General features: G+C 42.7%; 1 protein-coding gene across 3 annotated transcripts in view; it reads right to left on the reverse strand.

Annotated features, from left to right (window-relative positions):
- mrpl33 (mitochondrial ribosomal protein L33) overlaps window positions 1–15,238 on the reverse strand; it is a 32,794-nt gene that overhangs the window by 14,080 nt on the left and 3,476 nt on the right. The window contains exons 1-2 of one of the 3 annotated variants that reach the window (XM_067985145.1): window positions 602–635; window positions 285–303 (exon numbers count right to left, since the gene is read on the reverse strand). In XM_067985145.1, the coding sequence (XP_067841246.1) occupies window positions 285–303; window positions 602–620 (38 nt within the window). In that variant the 5' untranslated portion in view covers window positions 621–635. Of the gene's footprint in view, window positions 1–284; window positions 304–540; window positions 636–15,238 lie in introns of those variants that run through there. The other 2 variants (XM_067985143.1, XM_067985142.1) reach the window with 2 other exon arrangements.

Here is a 15,238-nt window from a genome sequence, read left to right on the forward strand (position 1 = left end):
AGATTTGTGCCAGGGTTCCTGCAATTTCCTTAAGGATCCTCAGATGCAACTTATCCAACCCATGGGATTTATTTACCTTAAGTTTGCACAGCTGTTCGGCAACCATGCTAGTGCTAAGGTGAATTATGTCACAACTCACCTCTAGGACACCGTCTAATTCCCTTTCCAAATCAACTACGTTACCTGTTTCTTCCTTGGTAAAAACTGAGGCAAAAAACTTATTTTGCACTTTTGCAGCCTGTATAGCGTACAGATAGTAATAAATAATAAAAGTATTAACTTACTTTGATTTGCTCTTGGCAACTGCGTCATCCAACAGGGTTCAATAAAAAAAGAGAAAAAAAAATTAGCTTACTTATATACTCAGCTTTAGTGCACTACATTATAACTTAAATAAACCAGTAATATAACAAAACAGCACTATTTAGAGATCAGCTGCTCCTGCCCCACCCCGCACACCCACTGCCAAGACCCCTTGGGAAAATGTAATGTTTTATATTTTTAAAGCATTTATTAACACAATTTCACAGTATACTTTACACTCTTGTGACATTAATGACATTATGGATGGTTCCTTTGGTAATCAATCTGTTGCAGTTGCCTTTTGGCTTGAAGGACATGCTCTGAATAAACTAGTATCAAAGTAGAAGAGCTCTTATGCTGCTGTTCAAAGTCCTGGACCGACAGGAAGCGTACGTTTGAAGTTTAATGGGTGAAGTCACGACATGATTTGACATTGTACCAACTGAGGGCTGCTACTAGATACCACTAGTGCACTTAACACAGCATATTAGCATCACCTAGTGATAGGAACAGAGTCCTGCAGCAGGAGAGTTCTCAATGGACCAATGCATTTAGTATCAGGTCTAGAAAAGTTGGCCATGACTCAAAATGAACACTACACCGAGGGGGGGACGGGCGGGATGGCACACCGAGGGGGGTATATGCAGGATCACAGTAAAGTAGAATACACTTCACCATACTGGTTAACCTTGAAAGATAAAGATAATGTATGACTGAACTTAGTTACTACGTAAACATTTACCAGAATATTAGCATTGCTCAATTGGTAGCACACTTGCCTCAGAGTCAGGAGACTGTGGGTTCAAGCCTAACTTCAGGACTTCTGCTACAGAACTGAATCTAGGCCATTACTCCAGTGTATTGCTGAGGGAATGCTGCATTGTCAGATCTGTGTGTTCTAGTGAACGTAAAAGATCCCATGGCACTATTTAAGAACGTGTTCTGATCAATGCACTTCCCTTCTTCAACATTATACAGGTCATTTGTTTCATTTCTGCTTGCACATTTGTCTACATAACAACAGTGAGTGTGCATCAAAAAGCAAATAATTGCAAAAAGTAATCTAACAAAGTGCTTCAGGACATGATAAGGCACTATATAAATGCAAGTTTTTTTCTTTCATTCAAAAGGCCAGTAACAATGGGAGTACAGCTCATCCAACAGAGCAATGTATGCAGTTCAAAATGGGAGTGAATTTTTAAAAATAACTGAGAAATCTAGATGAGGGGGCCAAGGCCAACAAGGGTGAAGTGAGAAGATGGAATATATTATGTAGCAGTGATTAAGTCATGCAAAACTTAGGTTTAAAAAGTTATAAATTCTAGGAAGAAGGGAAGAGGAGACTGAATAAGGGCAAGTTCCATGGAGATCCTGGGAAAGAATTATAGCAATTAGAGACAATACAATTGTCCAACACAGAAGGGGGCCATTCAGCCCATCGTGTCTGTTCTGGCTCTTTCAAAGAGCTATCCAATTAGCCCCACTCCCCTGCTCTTTCCCCATTGCCCTGCAATTTTTTTCCCCTTTCAAGTATTTATCTAATTCCCTTTTGAAATTTATCATCGAATCTGCTTCCACCACCTTTTCAGGCAGTGCATTCCAGATCATAACAACTCGCTGCGTAAAAAACATTTTCCTCATCTCCCCTCTGGTTCTTTTGCCATTTACCTTAAATCTGTGTCCTCTGGTTACCGACCCTCCTGCCAGTGGAAACAGTTTCTCCTTATTTACTCTATCAAAACCCCTTATAATTTTGAACACCTCTATTAAATCTCCCCATAACCTTCCCTGCTCTAAGAACAAGCCCAGCTTCTCTAGTCTCTCCACATAACTAAAGACCCTCCTTCCTGGTACCATTCTAATCTTCGTTTCAATAAAGGGTGCATCCACACTATAACTATAATGTTGGTTTGAGTCTTGACACTTGGTTTACACTCCGGAAGATTAATATTGGTGTGAAGCTGAAACCTTATGGCACGAATGCACCACAAGTGAACTGTCAGCTTTTTTTCCAGTAAGCACTGTAAATATACTGAACACTGCAATATTACAAAGAATTTCTCCACAGAAACAGAAACAAAATCAGAGGTCGACCTTTGTGTGCCTGTTCTAGCCAGCTCAACAGCAGGCTAGCTAAAGGTCCTATAACAGGCTGCCTGTGGGCCTTCTTGACTGCAGGAAGAGTGTGGGGCACAGGCGGGGTAAGGAAGCACTTTTGTTTCATTTTCCTAGCATTTCACACACTGTAGGATATGGAAGAATGCTCCAGATGAATCTTTTATATCCCTTTATAATAAGGAACAATTCACTGCCCAATAGGACAGTCAAGGTATACTGCCCAACACTATATTGTAATAAGTCACTAAGGTCACCCAGGTTGCAACTCTTCTGGATTGCATTTTAACCATTTTCATTTTGCTGATGTATCCACCAAATCCCCAAGCACTGTATGGGGGGGGGTGGGGGAAATCAGTTCCCAGGACACCAGGTCTTTGGCTACTCCCAGTCCATTATCAGATTTCACTGGCTGAATATTTGTTCAAGCCATTTATACAGTCTTCCAAGGAAATAAAAGCTGAGGCTTTGAACGGTACTCATTTGGATAGATACGCATCTTTGCAACGTGAGATGACTCATCCTCCACCTAAATTCCCCATGCCCTCAATTTCTATCTTCCTGTCCTCAATCAACCTCACCCTGTACATAAACTCTGCCACCCACATCCATCCCTTAATCTTACTATCGCACAGGATCTTGCCACCTCTGAGGTCTCAAGTCAGTGACAAGCAATCCTTAACATCCACCTGAAGCAGGCAGGCAAGCAGGGCCTCGGTCTAATCTCTCACGTTGAGGACAGCACCTCCTGCAATGAAGCAGTCCCTCACTACTGCATCGACTGGCAATTACATAGGACCCTAGGCAAGACAGAGGGTCAGAGGGATCTTGGTGTGCAAGTTCACAGATCCCTGAAGGCGGCGGAACAGGTAGATAAGGTGGTAAAGAAGGCATATGGGATACTTGCCTTTATTAGCCGAGGCATAGAATATAAGAGCAAGGAGGTTATGATGGAGCTGTATAAAACACTGGTTAGGCCACAGCTGGAGTACTGTGTGCAGTTCTGGTCGCCACACTACAGGAAGGATGTGATCGCTTTGGAGAGGGTGCAGAGGAGATTCACCAGGATGTTACCAGGGCTGGAGCGCTTCAGCTATGAAGAGAGACTGGGAAGATTGGGTTTGTTTTCCTTGGAGCAGAGGAGGCTGAGGGGGGACATGATTGAGGTGTACAAAATTATGAGGGGCACAGATAGGATGGATACTAAGGAGCTTTTTCCCTTCGTTGAGGGTACTATAACAAGGGGACATAGATTCAAGGTAAAAGGCGGGAGGTTTAGAGGGGATTTGAGAAAGAACTTTTTCACCCAGAGGGTGGTTGGAGTCTGGAACTCACTGCCTGAAAGGGTTGTGGAGGCAGGAACCCTCACAACATTCAAGAAGCATTTGGATGAGCACTTGAAATGCCATAGCATACAAGGCTACGGACCAAATGCTGGAATATGGGATTAGAGTAGACAGGGCTGATGGCCGGCACGGACACGATGGGCCGAAGGGCCTCTATCTGTGCTGTATAACTCTATGACTCTATTATGTGCTAAAAGTCCTGGAGTGGGACTGGAACCTTCGAACTTCTGGCAGAGAGGCAGAAGTGCGACCAACTGAGCCAAGTAGACACTCAAGTGCAGCCCGCTGTTGCGAATCATCTGCCAACCTCAACTGTATGCGGACGGTGGTCTAAGAGAGATTAGAGGGATTCACAGCCTCACAAATACACAGATGGTTGCCACAACCACCAAATGATGGAACTCTGCAGCTCTGACAAATATTTGGTATGGTAGCCTTGTGGTTCTGCTACTGGACCAGTAACCCAGAGGCTGTGAGCTCAAATCCCACTATGGCAAGTTGTGAAACTAAATTCAATAAATCTGGTCATTTGTGGGTTAGCACCAGAAAAATAACCACGAAAGCTTCCAAAATGCCATAAAAACCCAACTGGTTCACTAATGTCCTTCCTTTAGGGACCCTATTGGTCTGGCCAACATGTGACTCCAGTTCCACATTATGTGGGTGACTCTTAATACACTCATGGCAACTCGGGATGGGAAACAAATATTGCCTCACCAGTGTCACCCACATCCTAAGAACCATGCCATCCTTGAATCAGATTTCTCTTGACAGTATCCGATCCATCTATTTTTCCCCAGTCTTCCTTAGTCTCCCCTACCATTTATTATCTTTGGTCAAAAGCACAGGTTTTGCAATTGGAGACTGAAAAACCTTGGGAGCCTGCAAAATCGTTAAGATTTCTGCCCAATCTGGGCCCAGGTGTATTGTTCACTGTGAGTGTAGTACTTTAAGGCTCTGGAATTCTATAACTGTTGATTTAATAACACATTATCTCTGTTGCTGTATAATTTACAAAATAAATTGTGTTTAAAATGATAGAAGGATTCAATAGGGCATATACAGAGAAACTATTTCCTCTGGTGGGGGAATCCAGAACAAGGGGACACAATCTTAAAATTAGAGCTAGGCTATTTAGGAGTGAAATCAAGAAGCACTTTTTCACCCAAAGGCCAATGGAAATCTGAAACACTCTTCCCCAAAAGGCTGTGGATGCATAGACAATTGCAATTTTCAAGACTGAGATCGAGAGATTTCTGTTAGGTAAGGGTATCAAGGGATACAGAGCAAAGGCGGCCAAATGGAGTTGAGGTACAGATCAGCCATGATCTAATTAAATGACGGAACGGGCTCAAGGGGCTGAATGGCCTGTTCCTATGTTATTCTGTAACAATAGCACTATTTTCCTTGGGGTAGCCGATACTGTTCCTAGTAAGTCCCCAAAAGTGTCAATATTTGCAGCAAGATCTCTGCCACTGATCAAGAGGGGAAGCATCCTGCCCTGAATCAGCCACTGAAAGGTTACCAGAATGACCCTCAGTGATGTTCCCTGCCATGTCGGGAGGCAATCAGCCGTCACTAGGTACCTCGCCACAGCAGTTTTTTAATTTTTGTTTTAAAATAAGCTGCATGCAACACTACGTGATTTACACCTCAACCATTAAATCATAATTGCGCTTGCAAATGGAATTAACATTAACACACGCATAGACACATTTGTAAAAGGGAAATGAAACACAGAAGACGAGACAAGACAAGAGTTCAGTTGTGTGCGCTCAGGTACACTGACTGGCTCAAGAACACAATGCAAAGACTTCATCTACAGGTTAACCAAGCAGCACGCGCGTCATTCTCAAATTAAGACCAGCCCCTCTGGCTGGGCCCAGCCTTGACGTGCAAATATAGGGAGAGCTGAGGTAATAGGTACCGGTTCCAAAGCATGTCAAAAGCTAATTGCTTCCTAATTAGGCTGAAAGTTCCGGTGAATCGGGAGTCCTATTTGGTTTAGAATAGTAATTTAAATTTGTTTTGCTACCGAAATAAAAGCACCTCTTGGCATGGTTTCTGCCTCAGTTCCTGGTCTTAGGTGGGCACCTATCTGTTCATAGATGGTTAGGTAAGGCACTAAACGTCGTCCACACAGCCCATCCATTCAGCAAAATTAGTCGGGCATGTTAGGTACCAGTGGGAAAAGGACAAGTGGCACTCGCAAATGAGTCCCTAAAATATAACAAATGTAAGTAATCAAATTCAGAAAACTAGTGCTGATGCCTTTCATGGTTGACTGGTCCCATTAACTGATATCCTGGTTGAAGGGGGAAGTGCACTCCACTAAACGATCATATAATCCAAACTATAATACAGACATCACATCTGTATACGGATCAATGCACCTCATTTGCCTCTGGTATTTTCTGCTTTAAAACTGTTGGGAAACTCCCTGGTGAGCCATCACAAGTGAGAATTGGTGCATTCTGGAGGAACACTTCCACCGAAACGCAATGCCACAATACCACATGGGGAGGGGAAGAGAGGTATTCTACCACAGATATCTACCCCAGCCTTCCTCTAATCAGTAGTTTTAAAGTGTAACCTGCGGTAACAACTGGCACATGAAGGACTCTGGTAAATTTCCAGCAAAACTTGCTCGTGGCAAGGTACGTTATATAACTCACTAGTGGTGCATTTGCCTGGGGTCAGGCAACCTTTGCATCAGCTACTAGACCAGCCCTGAGTTGCAATCTGTTTAAATGAAACAAGCAGCTCTTCTCCATCAGTGACATCACCAGAGGAAGGTGTCTGTTGGATCGGGAAATTTGAATCATTTTAGATTTTTTTTTTGGAAAAAAATGACATTGTGGGCAGAGACAAGAATTTTGCTAAAAAAAAAACACAAGTACTCCCCACAGACATCCCTCCCTCTTTAACTTACTGCAAGAATATGGTTTAAAACTAGGAATAGTCAAGTATACCGGCTCGCATAGCGCCAAAATATTTAGCAATAGGGCAAATGTTAAAGGGGAGGGGGGGGGCGGTGGAGTTCAACATCTCTGAAAACCACGACAGCCTACACAGCAGAACATCAGAGAGGCCATAGAATAGATAACTAACGCCAGAAGAGGGTAAGAACATAAGAAATAGGAGCAGGAGTAGGTCCCTCGAGCCTGCTCTGCCATTCAGTCAGATCGTGGCTGATCTTCGACCTCAACTCCACTTTCCCGCCTGATCCCCATATCCCTTGATTCCCCTCGTATCCAAAAATCTATCTATCTCAGCCTTGAATATACTCAACGACTGAGCATCCACAGCCATCTGGGGTAGAGAATTACAAAGATTCACAACCCTCTGAGTGAAAAAATGCTCCTCATCTCAGTCTTAAATGACCGACCCCTTATCCTGAGACTATGCCCCCTAGTTCTAGACTCTCCAGCCAGGGGAGACAAACTCTCAGCATCTACCCTGTCAAGCCCCCTCAGAATCTTGACTGTTTCAATGAGAACACCTCTTTCTTTTTAACTGCAGAGAGTATAGGTCCATTCTACTCAACCTCTCTTCATAGGATAACCCTCTCATCCTAGGAATCAATCTTGTGGCCTTCATTGCACCGCCTCTAAGGTAAGTATATCCTTCCTTAGAAAAGGAGACCAAAACTGTACACAGTACTCCAACCCCCTTGCAATAAAGGCCAACATGCCATTTGCCTTCCTAATTGCCTGCTGTACCTGCATGTTAACTTTGTGTTTCCTGTACAAGGACACCCAAATCTCTCAACACCAACATTTGAAAGTTTCACATTATCTAAAAAATATTCTATTGTTCTATTCTTCCTACCAAAGTGAAAAACCTCACCTTTCCCCACATTTTACTCCATTTGCCACCTTCTTGCCCACTCACTTAACCTGTCTATATTCCTTTGCAGACACTTTGCATCCTCCTTACAGCTTACTTTCTCATCTAGCTTTGTATCGTCAGCAAACTTGGATACATTACACACGGTCCCTTCATCTAAGTCATTAATAGAGATTGTAAATAGCTGAGGCCCAAGCACTGATCCTTGCAGCTTCCCACTAGTTACAGCTTGTCAACCTGAGAATGACCTGTTTATCCCTACTCTTCTCTTTTCTGTCCATTAACCAATCCTCTATCCATGCTAATATATTACCCCCAACCCCATGAGCCCTTATCTTGTGTAACAAGCTTTTATGAGGCACCTTATCGAATGCCTTTTGAAAATCCAAATATACTACATCCACTGGTTCCCCTTTATCTACCCTGCTGGTTACATCCTCATAAAACTCTAATAGATTTGCCAAACATGATTTCCCTTTCATAAAACTATGACGACTCCATCTAATCATATTATGATTTTCTAAGTGCCCCGTTACCACTTCCTTAATAATGGATTCCAGCATTTTCCCAATGACTGACTCATGTCACACTGGCTCATATTTCCCGGTTTTCTCTCTCCATCCTTTCTTGAATAGCGGGGTTACATTTGCTACATCAAAACAAGAGATGTGGTTTCTACAAAACAGACACTGGTGGGGCCATGCAAGACCAAATAGGGGGGCTGTACTCAGATAAGAAAGGCCTATGCATTCCTCAATCAGAGATGAACGTTGAGGTCATTAGCTATATTATGTAAAACAGTTTATCTTGAGTTGCTAACATGGCGTCAGCACGGTGGAAGGACCTATGACCCTAAGATAAGCACAGGGATGCTTACCTGCAGAACAAAGCAGCCAAATAGTATAAAGATAGGGCACGCTCCCTCCCAAAAGTTAGAGCTCTCGAGAGGACAGTCAGAAGTCCACCGTCCCAAGCCACCATGGAGGTCAGATCTGATCAATCTGAGACCGCAGGCAAACCAGGTTGTATTAATAGCTTGTCACTTAATGTAATCCAAAGATAGTTGTATAGTACTGTTGAGTCAATCTATTAAAGCTCGCTGACTTACATTGGCTCCCTGTCCAGGAAGCCTCGATTTTAAAATTTTCATCCTTGTTTTCAAATCACTCCATGGCCTCGCCCCTCCCTATCTCTGTAACCTCCTCCAGCCCTACAACCCTCCAAGATCTCTGCGCTCCTCCAATTCTTACCTCTTGCGCATCCCCGATTTTAAATCGCTCCACCACTAGCAGCCGTGCCTTCAGCTGCCTAGACCCCAAACTCTGGAATTTCCTCCCTAAACCTCTCCGCCTCTCAACCTCTCTCTCCTCCTTTAAAACGCCCTTTAAAACCTAACTCTTTAACCAAGCTTTTGGTCACATGTCCTAATATCTCATGTGGCTCGATGTCAAATTTTGTTTTATAATTGCTGCTGTGAAGCGCCTTAGGATGTTTTACTACGTTAAAGGCGCTATATAAATGCAAGTAATTGTTGTTGTTATTGTTGAATAGCCACAAGGGCCAGAATCAAGCAGAAGTTATTGTTGAAGGATTAACAACCCTTTTGTAGCGACAGTAACGGAAATATCAACTAACACTTGCTTTCAGCTTGGGTGAAATGGGTGATGCAGTGGGCTAGTAGACAGTCCTCACAAATCTTGGACAGAGCTTGAATCCAGCCCAGACTGGTGGGGCATAAAGTTTTGTCTGTCTGTTGGTTTTCAGTGTCCTATGTGAAATGAGCTTCGGCAATCATAACCAACTTCCCTGTAGATATCAGCCTACAGTACAACTCTGGCCCAATTAGACACTAATTGTTAATGTCCTTCAGAGATATCAGAAGGATGGCTGGTGTTGGGAAACAAAATGCTACCCTGGTGCAGTAAGGCTGGGATGTCCAATCTTCAGCCCAGGTAACTCAGGCACATTTGTGCTTACATTTCCTATTCATTGTCTTGTCCTGTTTGAATTTTGTGAGCCTAGAAGTTTGGAAAGGGTGGATAAATCTTAAATCAGTGCACCAAATCAGTTAGTATCAGCAACCCGAGATATTAGCAGATTAACGGGAACAAAGGTATATCATATGTGCCCCCTAAGGTTCCTATGGTATGCCCTTCAAGACAGAATGTTTGGACACCCCTGCTGTAAGGGTCCATCTTCTGAAGCAGCAGCTAACATTACTGGGACAGAGTGGAAGGAGATTTACTCTGGTTATTCCGGATCTGTCCTGGGTGCGTTTGACACGGATAATGAGCACTTGAAATGGGAAAGTGTTCCATTTTCCATTCCCCAGCATCAACATCCTTTACCTATTTTTATTTATATCATAATGGATAGATATCTCAATGTTCGCTTAACGTAATAATGTTCCATTAAGTAGCTTAGGGTAGGGTAGGGGGCATGCTACATTAATCCCAATTTAAATAGGACACTCCCAACATTGAGTCCTAAAACGAGCTGTTCAAGTTAAAAACAGGAAAAGCCAGAAATGCACAGCAAGTCAATCAGTATCTGGAAGAGCAAGATTAGTTAACACTTCAGATGGAGCACCTCATCAGAAGAGTTCCAATGAAGGGTTACGTCCAAAACATCAACTTCTTTTTCAGATGCTGACCAATCTAATCTAGAGATTGGTGGTCGATGGAAAGGAGGATATGGGGAGGCGGGAACAAGGGATTAGGTCAACTGCTCATGTGGAAGGTAATTATCATCAACATGGACTGAACAGCCTATCTGTTTCTATGTTGTGATTCTGCGTGCATTTTCAGCCTTCACCACTTGCATTTCAAATTTCCAGTTTCCAGAGTGTTTTTTTTTATCTTATCCAGTGTTCCCCATTTTAAAAAGGTTCCAATAGTTTTTCCATTGAAACCTCCTCATTCCCCTTTAACACACATATTCCCAAGACCAGGGATGCAAAAAAAAACAACAGCCTTTCTTTGCTTTGCCTTGGTTCTCAGCAAACCCTGTCACCACCAACAGCTGCTTGTGGCTTTCAGCACAGCAGTGAGGAGGACGGGAATGGACTGGAAAGAGGGGTTTGCTGGGAAGAGGATTAAATGAAGAAATATCATGTATCCATATTCTAGCCTCAGAAACTGCAAGAAAACGGCAGCACCAATTGGAAGGCCTCATGGTGCGTGGGGCGGCTTTGTTTTAGAAAACTGTTTTAACTTAGAAATTTTTCTCTCAATTGGAAACAGATAACAGGAGGGATATAGCTCCCGCAAAATTTACAAAAAATAAGACGACTTTATGGCTCTATCCTACTGAATATCCTAAAAACTGCTGGTTTCATATTTTGTTTTCAAAAACAGTAAAAAAAGTCATCTGTGTGTCCAATTTAAAAATAATGCAAAGCTTATTTCATGTTTGCTAATGATTTCAGGGAAGTTTCATTTACAAATTGCTCAAACAGCAGGGAATTTCAAAGCAGCTTCTTAGCAGATTTGCTGCATTTGTGAATTTTATTTTTAAAAAGTACAATGTTAATTACAACGAGGGAGTCTCAAGAGTGGGGGCAACAGAATCTTGTTTAAGATCTGTCTGCAGTCAAACTTCTAGAATACACAGCAACAAAACTCAACTATTTCTCTGCGATACTTGACGTAGGTAACATCAACCCGTCAAGCACCGGTTACTCATCAGAAAGAAGGAACAAACTTGCATTTATATAGCACCCGTCGCATTCGCAGGACATCCGAAAACATTTCACAATCAATGAATTGCTTTTTGTGTAGTCACTGCAGCACGGTCCCACAAATAACAAATGATTTAGTGGTGTTGGTTGAGGGATGAACAATGGGGTGAACTCCCTGCTTTTCTTTGAATAGTGCTATGGGATCTTTCATCAACAGGCAGACAGTGCCTCAATTTAATGTTTCATCTGAAAGTCAGCACTACCGAAAATGCAGCACTCCCTCAGTACTGCACTGAAGTGTCTGTCTAGATAACGTGTTCCAGTCCTGGAGTGGGGTTTAAACTCATGACCCTGTGTCAGGGAGAAGGGTGCTGCCAACTGAGCCAAGCTGACACTTCCCTTTATTTCCTGATTTATTGCAAGCTGGTCTTTTGAATTTAGGCTTTTCCCTGGGTTGGAAATCTGACTTCAGCTAAAGAAAATCGTGTTTCTAAAAAAATCTCCCACTTTAAAAATAAACAGGGAGAACTGGTGTGCAGAACTGGTAGAAGTTAAAATAAAAGAAAAGCAATAAATGTGACAAGCACAGTTTAATATTAATATATGCATTGTGTTTTAGGTAGTTAGTTCAATTGGATTTGGGTATGGATTTACTAGATTAACCCAGTCCTGAGGTGGGTAACTTTTCTACTGCAATATTAAGATTTATTTCAGTGCCAATTTCCACAAGCTGGAAACAAAATAAATCCTGTTGGCCCAGGAAGATCTGGTCCACCAGAATTTAAAATTCTCATCCTCGTACAAAAAATCCTTCTATGGCCTCACCCCACCCTATCGTTGTAACGTCCTCCAGCCCTACAACCTTATGAGAACTCTGCGTTCCTCCAACCATGGCCTCTTATGCATCCCCCATTCCCTTTGCCCCATCATCGGCAGCCGTCTAGGCCCTAAGCTCTGGGATATCCTCCCAAAACCTTTCCACCACTCTCTCCTCCTTTAATCGCCTCCTTAAATCCTACCTCTGACCAAGCTTTTAGTCACCTGTGATAATATCTCCTTCTTTGGCTCAGTGTCAATTTACGTCTATTATGTTCCTGTGAAGCGCCTTGTGCCTTTTCCTACGTTAATGGCACTAATATAAATGCAAGATGATGTTGTTGAATCTGCTGGCAACCCAAGGATTATTTTGTGAATGTTAGAAACTATAATAGAGCTACAAACCAGTATTGAAAGATGACTCAAGACATAAGAGGGCCATTTGTCCCTTCTAATTCATCCTTCCATAAAAACGTATCATGCCCCAGAGCAAAGTCTCCAATCACCTCTTCAATAATTCCAGTTTTTGCCTCTACTACTGGATCCGGAAGACAATTCCCAGGTACTGATGTGTAAATGCAAGTTGTTATTGTTGATGATCACTCTGAAGTGCTTCCTGACATCAATCTAGAACTTGTCTTTTACCAGTTTGTACTTGTGTCCCCTTGTACTTGAGTTGTTTTTTTTAAAAAAGTGCTCAGAAATCACCTTTTCTATTCCACTAATATACCTCTAATTCAGTCCTCATACTAGGGATCAGTCTCATGGCCCTTCTCTGCACCACTCTTAGACACTGGCTGTTTCCCTTGTGCCTCCATAACTAGAACTGAACACAGTATTCAATGTGCAGCCTGACCAGAGCACCTGACCTGACTCCCCAAAGCCTTTCCACCATCTACAAGGCACAAGTCAGGAGTGTGATGGAATACTCTCCACTTGCTTGGATGAGTGCAGCTCCAACAACACTCAAGAAGTTCAACACCATCCAGGACAAAGCAGCCTGCTTGATTGGCACCCCATCCACCACCCTAAACATTCACTCCCTTCACCACCGGCGCACTGTGGCTGCAGTGTGTACCAGCCACAGGATGCACTGCAGCAACTCGCCAAGGCTTCTTCGACAGCACCTCCCAAACCCGCGACCTGTACCACCTAGAAGGACAAGAGCAGCAGGCACATGGGAACAACACCACCTGCACGTTCCCCTCCAAGTCACACACCATCCCGACTTGGAAATATATCGCCGTTCCTTCATCGTCGCTGGGTCAAAATCCTGAAACTCCCTTCCTAACAGCACAGTGGGAGAACCGTCACCACACGGACTGCAGCGGTTCAAGAAGGCGGCTCACCACCACCTTCTCAAGGGCAATTAGGGATGGGCAATAAATGCCGGCCTCGCCAGCGACACCCACATCCCATGAGCGAATAAAAAAAAAAGTACGACAACCTCTAACCAAGACTCCACTGATCTGGCAATATAGCCAGCATTCTGTCTGCTCACTAAATATTGATTCTACCATCACACTCAGATCTCCGAGGCTGTTCCTTAGCTGGTGCACCACCATTCAATATTGTCCACTATTTCTTTCTCCAACGTGTAAGACCTTGCATTTACTTGTATTCAATTCCATTGCCCAATTCTAATTTTTGTTTGGGTCCTTCGAGAATTCCATACCAGTTTCAGCACACCACTACACACTTCAACTCTAGTTTATCAGCAAATCTGACCAAGTTACTTCATATTCCAAATCACTTGCGTAGATCAGAAGAGCCAGGGCTCTGAGCACTGGTCTCTGGGCACTCCACTCAGTATACGTTTCCAGCCCTACATCATTCCTAACTAGTACCTGCTGCTGCCAAGTTTGGCAAGATTGCTTGGCAACCTTTCCTAAAAAGCTTTCACTGGTGACTTTCTAGAAACCTACGAATACTATATCGTGGCGCTTTCCAACATCTACTTGGAATGTTAATTCCTTAAAAAAAAAGTTCAGATTCATCAGGTAAGATCTGCTATTTCTGAAACAGTGCTGGGTGCCACTAAGTATTCAACATATCCAAGTAGTCAACTCACTGCTATTTTTAACCCTAGGAGCTTCAGTGATACATCAATTTATTTCCCAGCAAGCAAGTAGGGATTAAAACTAAAATGTCAATTATGCAAACCCTTTAAAAGCACAGACATCAGTGATGTGCAGTATATTGGCCATCAGCCACTACCACAATAATCAGTCCTTAAAAAAGGAAAATAAATTAAACCCATTCATGTTTAGATACTATTACAACCCCTTCAAGATTCACTCTCAGTTGGTATCAGAACTCCTTTCTCATCCTACCCCAGATTTCATTCCAACCTTAGTCATCCAGGTATCCATTTTTCTGAAAAACCCCTCAATTCTGTATATATCCCTCAATTAGATTCTAAACTTGTATTCACGCTCAGAAATTCATTATTTTATTTAACACTCCATCTGAACCCCTCGATTAGATTCTAGCCTGTAATCACTCCCAGGTATCTATTATTCTATATATAAACCATCTGAACCCCTCGATTAGATTCCTGCCTGTAATCACTCCCAGGTATTCATTATTCTATATATAAACCATCTGAACCCCTCGATTAGATTCCTGCCTGTAATCACTCCCAGGTATCCATTATTCTATATATAAACCATCTGAACCCCTCGATTAGATTCCTGCCTGTAATCACTCCCAGGTATCCATTATTCTATATATAAACCATCTGAACCCCTCGATTAGATTCCAGTCTGTAATCACTCCCAGGTATCCATTATTCTATATATAAACCATCTGAACCCCTCGATTAGATTCCTGCCTGTAATCACTCCCAGGTATTCATTATTCTATATATAAACCATCTGAACCCCTCGATTAGATTCCTGCCTGTAATCACTCCCAGGTATCCATTATTCTATATATAAACCATCTGAACCCCTCGATTAGATTCCTGCCTGTAATCACTCCCAGGTATTCATTATTCTATATATAAACCATCTGAACCCCTCGATTAGATTCCTGCCTGTAATCACTCCCAGGTATCCATTATTCTATATATAAACCATCGGAACCCCTCGATTAGATTCCAGTCTGTAATCACTCCCAGGTATCCATT

This window comes from Heptranchias perlo, chromosome 5, assembly GCF_035084215.1.
Source record: "Heptranchias perlo isolate sHepPer1 chromosome 5, sHepPer1.hap1, whole genome shotgun sequence".
Classification (NCBI taxonomy): Eukaryota; Metazoa; Chordata; class Chondrichthyes; order Hexanchiformes; family Hexanchidae; genus Heptranchias; species Heptranchias perlo.